The following is a 12079-nucleotide window of genomic DNA, read 5'->3' on the forward strand; positions in this document are numbered from 1 at the left end:
GGCAGTTCCTCCCATTTGAAACACTTAAGGCAGTGTTATCCTGGTTTACATGTCCAGTACAATGAATTTTCCTTACAGACACAGATAACAACCTCCGCGCCGGCCGTTGCCGACATCTACACCACGCACGACACCCACCATGGGAAGGTGCTGCGTCTGAATGGTCGAGTACTTCTTAATGAAAGCAGAGGACTGTCAAATGAAATATTCGAAACTGACAAATACGGTTACAATAACCGAACCTTCAAAGTTGGGATATTGGCGGTAGGTAATATTCCCAGGACGTAACAATTAATCCAAATATCCATGAAAACTTAGCAAAGATGGCATTCTAGAAGCAAATATATTCGTATCTAACATAGAAACGACATACTATAATTTCAAAAGGCTAATAACCAACATCTCCGCGTTTAATAGTTTTAACAAAAACAACAACCTTCCTTGACGTACATATGAGTGAGTAAGTTGATGGGTTTAACGCCATTTTAGTCTGTGACATAAGGCATTTCAATTAATGAATAAGAGAATCGCGAGCTAATGCAAGTCGCTTTGAGTACCACTTCATAAAACCCATTTAGCACGATCATTATGCTTGATCATCACAAGGACAAATCTGAAAGGTGACAATTTATTGATGTCAAATTCTTTGTTATGAGAACCACAACGTCACGATCCTTACTCCTTCACCAGGTAAATGAAAAAGATGAAGGAGATTTTTTTGATAATAATGGTGGGCACTTACCAAGGGAAACTAGTAGTGCACTGACGTTCATTAGTAATGGCAATGAACATATAGAAGTCAGGAAATAATCTAGGCGTAAATAGTCCGGTTAGGTGATCAAGCATTGATAGGTAATAGACAAAAAGGGGTAATGGCACTGAGAGGTGATAGCGGAGACATGGAAGCAATCACATATAATTAAATCAAAGTTACAGCACTCGGCAGGTATGTTCCCTGATCACGGATGATTGCTGTTTGTTATCTCCTGATGGCTATGACCTATTGTAGCTTCCTTTGACGCCAGTTATGGTTGTTGGTAGACAGGAATTAATGGATTTCCACGTCATGGCGTGGTCTCGGTTCTTTCTAATGTGTTCGGAAATGCCGTCTTTCAGGTCGAATTTGTTGACAGATGTCTGGTGTTCTTTGAGTCTGGTGTTTGGGTTTCACCGATGCATGTGCAGGGGATCTTGTATACACATTCTCTGGGGTTGGGGCTTTGAGCTGCTTGTGCATCTGCCATTGACATGCGGAGGTTCTTGATGGTCTCGGTGCTGGAGAAGCTAACATCTATGTTGTTTTTGTTTCTTCACGAGACGGACACCTGATTGCTGACAGGCTCTAGGTTGGAATGGTAATTCTGATAGGCGATGGGGCAGGTTTTGTTCTTGGCTTGGAATCTGGAAGTCGACGAAACGAATTATGACATCTTAGAACTGCACCTATGTAGGCAGAAATAATTACAAATTACTTTTCAAATGTTATCACCCATGTGTAAACATTAAACAAAAAATTAGTCGTTTGGATTTCTTGAGGTTGCCTAGTAATTGTTGTCTCCCGTTAGAAGGCCGAAGTATTTTGTCATCAAAGGAGAATCATTCGCCCGCTCACGCTATCAACCTGAACCAGAAGGAAACATGGTTGGCCACGTCAAAGATACAAACACCGCCCAACTTTGATGTGTCAAACAATGAAGTATGTTTGTCAAACATGTATAAAATGTGCCTCCATTTCCTCTATGTTTCCATAGTGGCCTCCATTCGTGTACAAGTCCGAAGACAACCGAACCTATTATGGCCTCTGCCTGGACATGCTGAATGAATTAGCCCGAAGTCTGAACTTCAGGTACGTAACGGTGAATACTGAAGTGTACACATTAACTCATTAAGTGGATGATCATAAGTCATGGCTTGAGCTTGATAAGCAGAGCTCCATCTTTAAACTTTGAGGATTTTGTCGTGTTTGAATCCAGAATCCAGGACCGTACTTGTGTTCAAGAATTCCACCAGAGAGGTCAAGGTCGATTGACGTTATTTTTAACGTTTGTTATGCCGTGATATCTGAAATATTGTTCAGAGCGGCGGTAAAGTTACGCGCACCTTCCCTCAACCATTACACTGGATCGCGTTTTGTGTAGACAACCATTAGAGCGGAAGATCAACTGTTCGATTCGTGACTGCGATATCGAAAGACGCTGAAAGATGTGATTTGTTGTTACCCTGCAACATATATCATTATATCTCTCTCTCAGAGAGAGAGAGAGAGAGAGAGAGAGAGAGAGAGAGAGAGAGAGAGAGAGAGAGAGAGAGAGAGAGAGAGAAAGAGAGAGTGAGAGAGAGAGAGAGAGAGAGAGAGAGAGAGAGAGAGAGAGAGAGAGAGAGAGAGAGAGAGAGAGAGAGAGAGAGAGAGAGAGAGAGAGAGAGAGAGAGAGACGTACACTAGCACAGCCACAGGGACACAAACAGACAGTCATGAATGAGAATTATGCCCCATTACACCACACTTCACCCAAATCATTCCCACTTAATTTGAAAACTACCGAGATTTTCTAGGCTGATGCCCTATCGTATTCTATTCCAGTTATGTTTTTGTTGAGCCCGTTGACCAGGAATGGGGCAGGGTGGCCAACGGCAAGTGGACAGGACTCGTCGGCGATGTTGCAAGCGGGGTAGGAGACCATCACGTCGTTGTAAACTGAAATAGTCAGTATTTTAGAATAGTCAAACTTAAATGTGATATTTTTCGATTCAATAATTGAAAAAAAGAAACAAAACCCTTTCCATAATCATAAAATATCTCTTCAAAGTCTTTTGTACGATTCCTACTATTTCATAGGCATGTGTTTATGAATTGGGGTAAACTAGTGATGACACCAGATGTTCGCGAAACCAACCAACCAAGAAAGAAAGAAAGAAAACCAAAAATATGTTTGTAGTTAAAGACAGTTGATGTGTTTATTGTTAAACGATGAAGCATATAAAAGCAGTAAGCCAAAGAACTTACTGGAGGGCAAGAATAACTAAATCCTCATAATACTGAGTGGTACTGGTGGGGTAGAACATGATTACGCTTTTCCCGAATAAATGGTGTCACCACTAATTTTCAGCGGTCCATTCATATAGCTTGCCCTTTTCAAAATACACAGTCTACACAGGTTATTCTCTTGTAATGCGAATGTATATATACTCTATTAAAAGACAAAGCCAGAGAATGATTAGTCAGAGAATGTGTAGTCTCGAGTTAACAGCCGAGACACATTCCATTGAGCGTAAAGTTAAAACAGTTATGACAGTGATACGCACTGTGTTGTGGAACAAACTTCCAGCCTACTTAAGTGACAATACCAACATCACAAGTTTCAGATCTGAACTGAAAACCCTCATGTTCAAAAGAGCATACGGCTAAGCGCCTTTGAGCATTTTCTGGATTAAGGTGGTATAAATGCCTAACCTATTATTATAACTGACTGAATGTCACAGCGACAAATGTTTCATTAAACGAAGGAAGACGTTTTCCAGTTTGGTGACAACCACGCGCAAAACATCTCGCATTAGACGACAAAACATCATGTGATTTTGAATTGCTGACATGTCATACTTCGATACGAAATCAGGTTCACTTTCCGAAAGAGTATTGCTGAAAGCGCCATAAAACCATACTCACTTACTTCTTCTAGAGAATCGACATGATTATTGCGCCCCTAACAATCAGCGATGCTCGGGAGACAGTGATGGACTTCACGCAACCATATTTCTACGTCCACTCAATGATCATCCTAGCCAAACAGGACCCGGATGAAAACCAATGGTTGACCCTTGTGGCGCCCTTCCGATACGAGGTCCACATCTGCATCCTGTTCTCCCTTATCTTCTCCACGGTGTTCCTGTTTGTGGTGGAGGAGGTCCATCCGGTCAACGCTTGGCTGGACAGGCGTTTGTCCGAACTTCGTATACGTTATGGGGACATTCTGTGGTACCATTTCGGTGCCCTCATGGCTAATGGTAAGAGGAAAGCTTTATACGTTACAAAGTGAGAAGATGAAAACATTATAATTAGTTGCGGAGATTAATTCGATTTGGGGTCTCATTTAGCGCCTTGACACGGAGAGTTTCTAGGTCTTTGGTCTTCTCTTACAATAATGGGTAATCTTAGGTAAGTGACTATTTAACCCAGTAACGAAGGGTTTCCCGGTAGGGTGAGATGGTAAGGTGTCAGCAAATGTTCTAGCCCATAGAAGCAGCCCAGTTTGTGCAAACTGATCCACTGACCGGGTTGAGGTGGGGTGGTTTGGTATGGGAGGGTGTGTGGGGGTGGGGTAGGGGGGTGGTGTGGTGTTGGTGGGAGATTTGGCACATTTTGCATGGACAAATTGTGACTTGTTGTGCACGGAAACATATATCCTGTAATTGTACGCATAATATTAAGCCAGTATGTTTGCCCTTGAAGGTAATTTAATAATGCTTGAAGGTAATTTAATACCCACGTTAACAAACGCAGATGACGATCTGAGTGGGTCTATTTAACATATCGTTAGCTAAGAAGAACACGTCTACTTGTATATTTTTGAAATTCTTGGGATAACCAATCATATGTTTGAAACGCATGACCATGAAAACAACTTTTGCGGTTCCCAAGGTGGCGCATACCTCCCAAGAACCCAGTCTGGGCGGTCGGTGTTGGCGTGTTGGTGGTTGCTGACGGTCATTCTGGCGGCAACCTACAGCGGCAACCTCATAGCCTTTCTTACTGTTACGACGGAGAAACCTCCCTTCTCCACTCTCGGGGAGATGGTAGACCAGACTGAGTTCAGATGGGGACTTATAGGAGGGTCGGCGGTTATAACACTGTTTGAAGTAAGTAGTCACATAATACTGAGCGCAGTAGTAACTAACAGAAAGAACCAGACAATCAATCGATCTACCGATCTGCGATACGATGACATGCATCTTTACGCCTCTGATGACAAGCATGAGTTGCTGAAGACCGTTTCGAGTCCCAGATTATGGCCCTGTGGTATATTTTAGACATTAAATTTTGTTTCAGTTGTTAAATGACGTTTTCATAATTCAATATTACTAGGCATAAATACACGCAACGCGTGTACTAATATGGACCTTTGTGGATATGTCGTCGGTTGCCTGTTATTGTGACTGTCCCTGTGTCTCAGCTAAAAGAACCTTTTTCGTCTTTGACTGGCATTTCTTAGTTCAACTTTTGATGGCAAGCGTTGGCTTTTCTAAGGTATTGTTTGAATATTTTAATGGACAATTAAATTAACGTTAGCAATCCAGATTTTCAGCAAACTCTCCAACAATAACCAATAGGGATTCCATGTTGGAAACGTTCCACAACAACCTGTGCTTGGTGTAAGAGAATTATGTGGGTCGTATCTGATTGCATGCCATCGAGCCCAAACGTATTGGTCGTTATTCATAATATTAATCAGGTTTGCATGGTCCAGACTCCACCGTTTTACTACCCACCGTCATGTATTAACAGCCTTCAATTAGAATAAACAAACTATAACAAATGATTCAGTGAATCTCATTTTCCATTTGACTAGCCAAGAACGTCATATTTTCAGTTCAGACCTGGTTATCTGGCTGTGCTGAAACCAAACCGAAACATGAGTCTCATTAACCTATTCAGACAATGACCTACTTTTCAGCCGATCCGAATTTTCTCGTGTGAAAGTGAATAGAGACACCACAAACAACTATGGTTACACTGAATTTCAATTCCTTGTTTCATAAGAAAATGGTATTTACAAGTTAATTTTAATTTTAAACTTTAATAACATCGTACTTCTATATTTTATGGCGAGGTGTAGGCAGCATGACCTTAACTAAGACGTCACAGTCCCTGTTTGATGAGGTCGTAAAATGATTCACAAGTCATCTGGCTCACTGGTTACACCTGATATGTGGTTTTCGCGCTTATTCAATGTAGTTGTGTAACGCACAATGTAATTTGATATACTATCAAGTCCGTACCAGACCGCCAAACATTTCTAGCGGCAGAGCCTCGTTTTGAGATTTCCAGATTTCCGTTTGTCAGAGCACGCTGTACGACAGAGCACGCTGCACGACGTGTTTGCAAGGTTTAGAAGTAGCGTAGTGTTGCAATATACAAGTGCTTAGATGTATCAAATAATACTGATTAATATTTATGTATCCAGTTGAATGAATTGGTTTCAAAATTCTGGACTGGTTATTGTACTAAGTTGCGCAACAGGACGGAACCCAGCCAGCAGGAAACGAGACTGTTGTGTAATCATGTTTTGACTTGTTTCAACCCGTTGTATGGCCAAGAACAAATAACATTGTAGGCAGTTGTATTGAATTTGTATAAATGCTGAATACATCTACTCGCCCTATATGCGTCCATCAGAGAGGTCAGCGGTTCGAGCCCCTCCCGCGTTGTACGTTAAAAGAAGCGTTAGGCTCCAATGCCAGTAGCTTAGCGATGTCATGACCAGGTATGTGGAATCACTTAAGCTCCCTTGCCCGCTCGCACGCACTCACTTGCCATGTCAGTGTAATATTCATGCGCATACGTTAACCCTCAGAAACCTCACCTCACATAATATGAACCTCCTGTTTCTATGTACAGACGTCCAACAGAAGTGACTTCCAAAGAATATGGCAAGGTGTTGAGAGGGATACAATGGTTGATCCGGACTTCCAAAGCCTCAGTTTAGATGTGCACATGCGCAAAGTGATGACTGAGAAATACGCCTTCATCGGGGACACGACGAATTATGACCTCTGGCTGTCCAAATCCTGTGACATATATGGACTGAGTGATCGATTCTACCCCATGAGATATGGCATTGGTTTCCCTAACAACAGTATGAATACCAGAATCTTTACTGAACAGTAAGTATGTCTAACAACAATATACAAGCCCTTAACTGAACAGTAAGTCTCCCTAACAAATTACAGTATGAATGCGAGACTCTCCACTGAACAGTAAGTATCAGTAACAACAATATAAATACCAGACTCTCCACTGAACAGTTAGTCTCTCCAAAAACGGTGTCAATACCAGAGTCTCCGCTGAACAGTAAGTATCTTTAACAACAATATAAATGACCAGACTTTCCACTGAACAGTAAGTATGTCCAACAATATACAAGCTCTTAACTGAACAGTAAGTCTCTCCAACAAATTCTTTAACACAGTCAGTAATGCGAGACTCTCCACTGAACAGTAAGTCTCTCCAACAACGGTGTCAATACCAGAGTCTCCACTGAACAGTAAGTATCTTTAACAACAATATAAATACCAGACTCTCCACTGAACAGTAAGTCTCTTTAACAACGGTGTCAATACCAGAGTCTCCACTGAACAGTAAGTATCTTTAACAACAATATAAATACCAGACTCTCCACTGAACAGTAAGTCTCTCCAACAACGGTTTCAATACCAGAGTCTCCACTGAACAGTAAGTATCTTTAACAACAATATAAATACCAGACTCTCCACTGAACAGTAAATATCTTTAACAACAATAGAAATACCAGACTCTCTACTGAACAGTAAGTATCTCCAACAACGGTTTCAATACCAGAGTCTCCACTGAACAGTAAGTATCTTTAACAACGGTGTCAATACCAGACTCTCCACTGAACAGTAAGTATCTTTAACAACAATATAAATACCAGACTCTCCACTGAACAGTAAGTCCCTTTAACAACGGTGTCAATACCAGACTGTCTACTGAACAGTAAGTATCTCTAACAAATTAAAGTATGTATACCAGAGTCTTCAGTGAACAGTAAATATCTTTGACAACAGTATCAACATCAGACTCTTCACTGGACAGTGAGTCTCCCTCACTACAGTATCTATACCAAATTCTTCGCTGAACAGTAAGTCTATGCAACAACAACATCAATATCAGACTAAAACAGTTAAGTCTCTCTAACAAAAGTCTGTATGAAGGTATATGTTATCTAACACTAAAGGTCAGGTGACTCAGATGTAAAATAGATATTGGCATTCTTTTAAGTTAATAATTAGTACGTGAGTTTGACATCTTGAACAGTATATAAGTTGCAACACGGTTTGTCAACATCCGTTTGGAAGAGAGCGACGTTTACAACGAATATAGGATTTTTATGATCAAGGAAGTTAGGCCTTAGACTAACGGTAGTCTGAAGTACCACAGTTCGCTGTGAGTTGTGCATAACGCGTTTCGGGTACTAATACCAGCTTGAAACCTGATGATGCATCTGGGTTTGCTGACACAGTAACCGAACTGTGCAAGAGACCTGAATCAGTTCTCCCACATCAATGTGGCATAATACTGAGATAATGTTTCACAAAACAGCGTTAAACTCACGCTCTAATTCATGTTTTAGAGACCCGTGAACATCCGGGTTAGAATTGGTCTTCAGCAACCCATGCATGTCGTAGGAGGCGGCTAACGGGATCGGGTGGTGAGGATCGCGGACATGGTTTACACATGTCATCGTATCCCAACTGCGTAGACCGATACTCATGCTGTTGATCAATGGATTGTCTGGTCCACACTCGATTATTCACAGACCGCAGACATATAGATGGAATGTTCCTGGGTGCGGCGTCAATCAATCAATCAATCAATCAATCAATCATGTTTCAGACTTCTGCGGATCCATGAGGGCGGTCTTATTCAGCTTTGGTATCAGAAATGGAAGGCAGCAAATACTTGTGAAAAGACCTCGACTTCCGCCAAGAAGGTCGGCCTGCTGGCGTTACAGAGTGCCTTCTACGCTGCTGGGGCGGGCTTGTTTCTCGCCATGGGAATTCTCTGCAGTGAGGTCATCATCAAGAAGACGTGTAAGGGAAACACCTGTCAAAGTCCAACCTGTATATGTCGAGTATCGTGTCCAAGAATCTCGTGCAAGGATTCGTGTTCCGGTTGCTTTTCTGGGGATGTGTGTGGATGTTGTTCTCGGAAAACATCGGAATAAGATCAGGAGTGGTAGGGTGTTTGGGCTGTTCTTGTGGGAATTTCCAGCAAATGGCCGTGTGCTGTATTTTGCTTGCAACAGACATACTACATGTGTATATGTGCAGTGGAAATGATATCATGTGAAAACCTCATATATTGGAGACAAACTCTTTGCATTCCATGACAAATATATCTTAGGATGTCATCGTTTTGTCTCGCGAGACGCTACGTTTGTCAGAAGATAGCAGTAAAATCCTCCAAATGATTTCGTACAAATGTTTCTCTATGTTGACCATCCCGAATCACGGATATCAATTCCAATGTTTGAGATTCAAATCATGTGGTTGACTTCGTCTGTCTGGAGATTACTGTACACACGGTAGTGACTACTGACAACACCGGAACTACATCCGAAGTAGGAGACATCGGACAATGGAGAGACAGGAGGCACAGGAGAGACAGAAGACTGCAGAGAGAAGCAGAACAGACAGGAGGAGGACACAATGGAGGAAATCAAGACCTTACACAGGCAGGGGCACTGCAGATATTATAGCAGATCCACGGGAGGGAAAACAGACCCAATACAGATATAGCAGACCCACGGGGAGGGAAAACAGACCTAACACAGACATAGCAGACACACGGGAGGGAAACAGACCCAATACAGACATAACAGACACACGGTAAGGAAACAGACCCAATACAGACATAGCAGACCCACGGGAGGGAAAACAGACCTAACACAGACATAGCAGAAACACGGGAGGGAAACAGACCCAATACAGACATAGCAGACACACGGGAGGGAAACAGACCCAATACAGACATAGCAGACACACGGGAGGGAAACAGACCAAATACAGACATAGCAGACACACGGGAGGAAAACAGACCCATTACAGACATAGCAGGCACACGGGAGGGAGACAGACCCAACACAGACATAGCAGGCACACGGGAGGGAAAACAGACCCATTACAGACATAGTAGGCACACGGGAGGGAAACAGACCCAATACAGACATAGCAGGCACACGGGAGGGAAACAGACCCAATACAGACATAGCAGGCACAAGGGAGGGAAACAGACCCTACACAGACATAGCAGGCACACATGAGGGTAAACAGACCCAATACAGACATAGCAGGCACACGGGAGGGAAACAGACCCATTACAGACATAGCAGGCACTCGGGAGGGAAACAGACCCATTACAGACATAGCAGACACACGGGAGGGAAAACAGACACAATACAGACATAGCAGACACACGGGAGGGAAAACAGACACAATACAGACATAGCAGGCACACGGGAGGGAAACAGACCCAACACAGACATAGCAGACACACGGGAGGGTAAACAGACCCAATACAGACATAGCAGGCACACGGGAGGGAAACAGACCCATTACAGACATAGCAGGCACACGGGAGGGAAACAGACCCAACACAGACATAGCAGACACACGGGAGGGAAAACAGACACAATACAGACATAGCAGACACACGGGAGGGAAAACAGACCCAATACAGACATAGCAGGCACACGGGAGGGAAAACAGACCCAATACAGACATAGCAGACACACGGGAGGAAATCAAGACCCAATACAGACATAAGCACTGCAGACACACAGGGGGAAAATCAGGAACCAACACAGACGGTTGCACTGCAGACACGCAGGAGGCAACCAGACCCAATACAAACAGGGGCACAGCAGGCGTACAGGAGGCAAACAGACCCAATACAGACACGGGCACAGCAGACACGCAGGAGGGAAGCAGACCCAACAGACATAGCCGACAAAGAAGACAAGAGAGAGGACAGGCACAATGATGAAGCCATCCACTTCGGAAACAGGCACAACAATGACGACATACACAACAGAAACAGACACATTGAAATCGCGACAATACTGGGAGATCTGTGTTCGCAGTGATTCATAGCAACGCATCATTTGGACGTGTGATAATGAAGCAATCATATCGATCCTTGCTGGCTCATAAACACTTGTGTATAATACTGTTAGCCGGTATTGTTTGACAACATTTACAATTCATGAAGTAAATACATCACTCACTTGACAACGCAAGGCCATACATTAATTATGGATGATGTATGGTTTTACTGTTTTGAAAACCGTTTATTTTTTTAGAACAGGTTTCAGATGGCTGACTCAGAAACAAATATCTCCTGGGGCTGATCCGTAGGGCGGATTAATTCAATCATTACATAACTTCTGTTCGATTTTGATTGAACATGCATACATGTATTTCCTCCAGGGCTCATTCCGTCGTAAGTCAATTACGTGTGTTCAAGTACGAGATCTGCGTTCGTCTTACCACGATCGCTTTGTGGAACAGGGCCCAGGAATATACTTGCAGCTTCAAACAATAAAGCAATCCAATGACATCTTTTATTAAACAATACAATTTTTTTCCAGACGTTTGTTTGAATAGAGCTGACTGTGCTTGCTTTTTATAACCAGGATTGGTCTTGTTTTGATAAAATACGTGTAATCTGCATGTTGGAGGACTGACTATACGAGGAGTGTAGCGTCTAGTGTTTGTTTCCAGTTAATTCAACGGAAACACTTTCCACATGGATCACTTCTCCAACCTACCCTCTTCCTCTAGGAAACGAAAAAGTGTTTTAAAAGATGTCCCAAACACAGAAATTACGACGGATTTCCAAGAGCAAACAGATTATGTATCACTTCTCAAACCCATGCTCTTCCTCTAGAAAATATAAACTGTTTTAAAATAAGTACCAAACACTGGAATTCCAAGAGAAAACGAATCAGGTGAAAAATGTGATTCTTCCATTTTTGGAGATGAGTTTCATTATTTACTTCAATGCAATGTAGTCAATCGATTTTATTATGTATACCGGCACACATATTACTAAATTCCCGATGTCTATAAGTATAAACGCCCAAAATAGCGTGACATAATGGAAGAACCGACATGTTTCATCTATTGGACTATATTTATGTGGATGTACATAGTTTATATATTGTATATTGAACATATTTGTGTATCCTGTTGAACTGTTATCTTGATCATATCTGTATATATGATGTATCATATGCGATGATCTTGAACCACCATTGGTGGCTGGTGAAGTAATAAAATCCGG

The 12079-nt window shown here is 42.3% G+C and overlaps 1 protein-coding gene across 1 annotated transcript in view; it reads left to right on the forward strand.

The window, feature by feature from the left end:
• Positions 1-10038, forward strand: part of LOC124273205 (glutamate receptor ionotropic, kainate 2-like) — a 34322-nt gene extending 24284 nt beyond the window's left edge. Inside the window, exons 7-13 of the mRNA XM_046708423.1 lie at positions 79-264; positions 1752-1846; positions 2582-2669; positions 3678-4002; positions 4637-4854; positions 6614-6879; positions 8630-10038. Of these exons, the coding sequence (XP_046564379.1) occupies positions 79-264; positions 1752-1846; positions 2582-2669; positions 3678-4002; positions 4637-4854; positions 6614-6879; positions 8630-8960 (1509 nt within the window). The 3' untranslated portion in view covers positions 8961-10038. The remainder of the gene's footprint in view (positions 1-78; positions 265-1751; positions 1847-2581; positions 2670-3677; positions 4003-4636; positions 4855-6613; positions 6880-8629) is intronic.
• Positions 10039-12079: the final 2041 nt, after the last annotated feature.

The sequence above is a fragment of the Haliotis rubra genome, unplaced genomic scaffold, assembly GCF_003918875.1.
Source record: "Haliotis rubra isolate DU_JTF1 unplaced genomic scaffold, ASM391887v1 Scf178, whole genome shotgun sequence".
Taxonomy (NCBI): Eukaryota; Metazoa; Mollusca; class Gastropoda; order Lepetellida; family Haliotidae; genus Haliotis; species Haliotis rubra.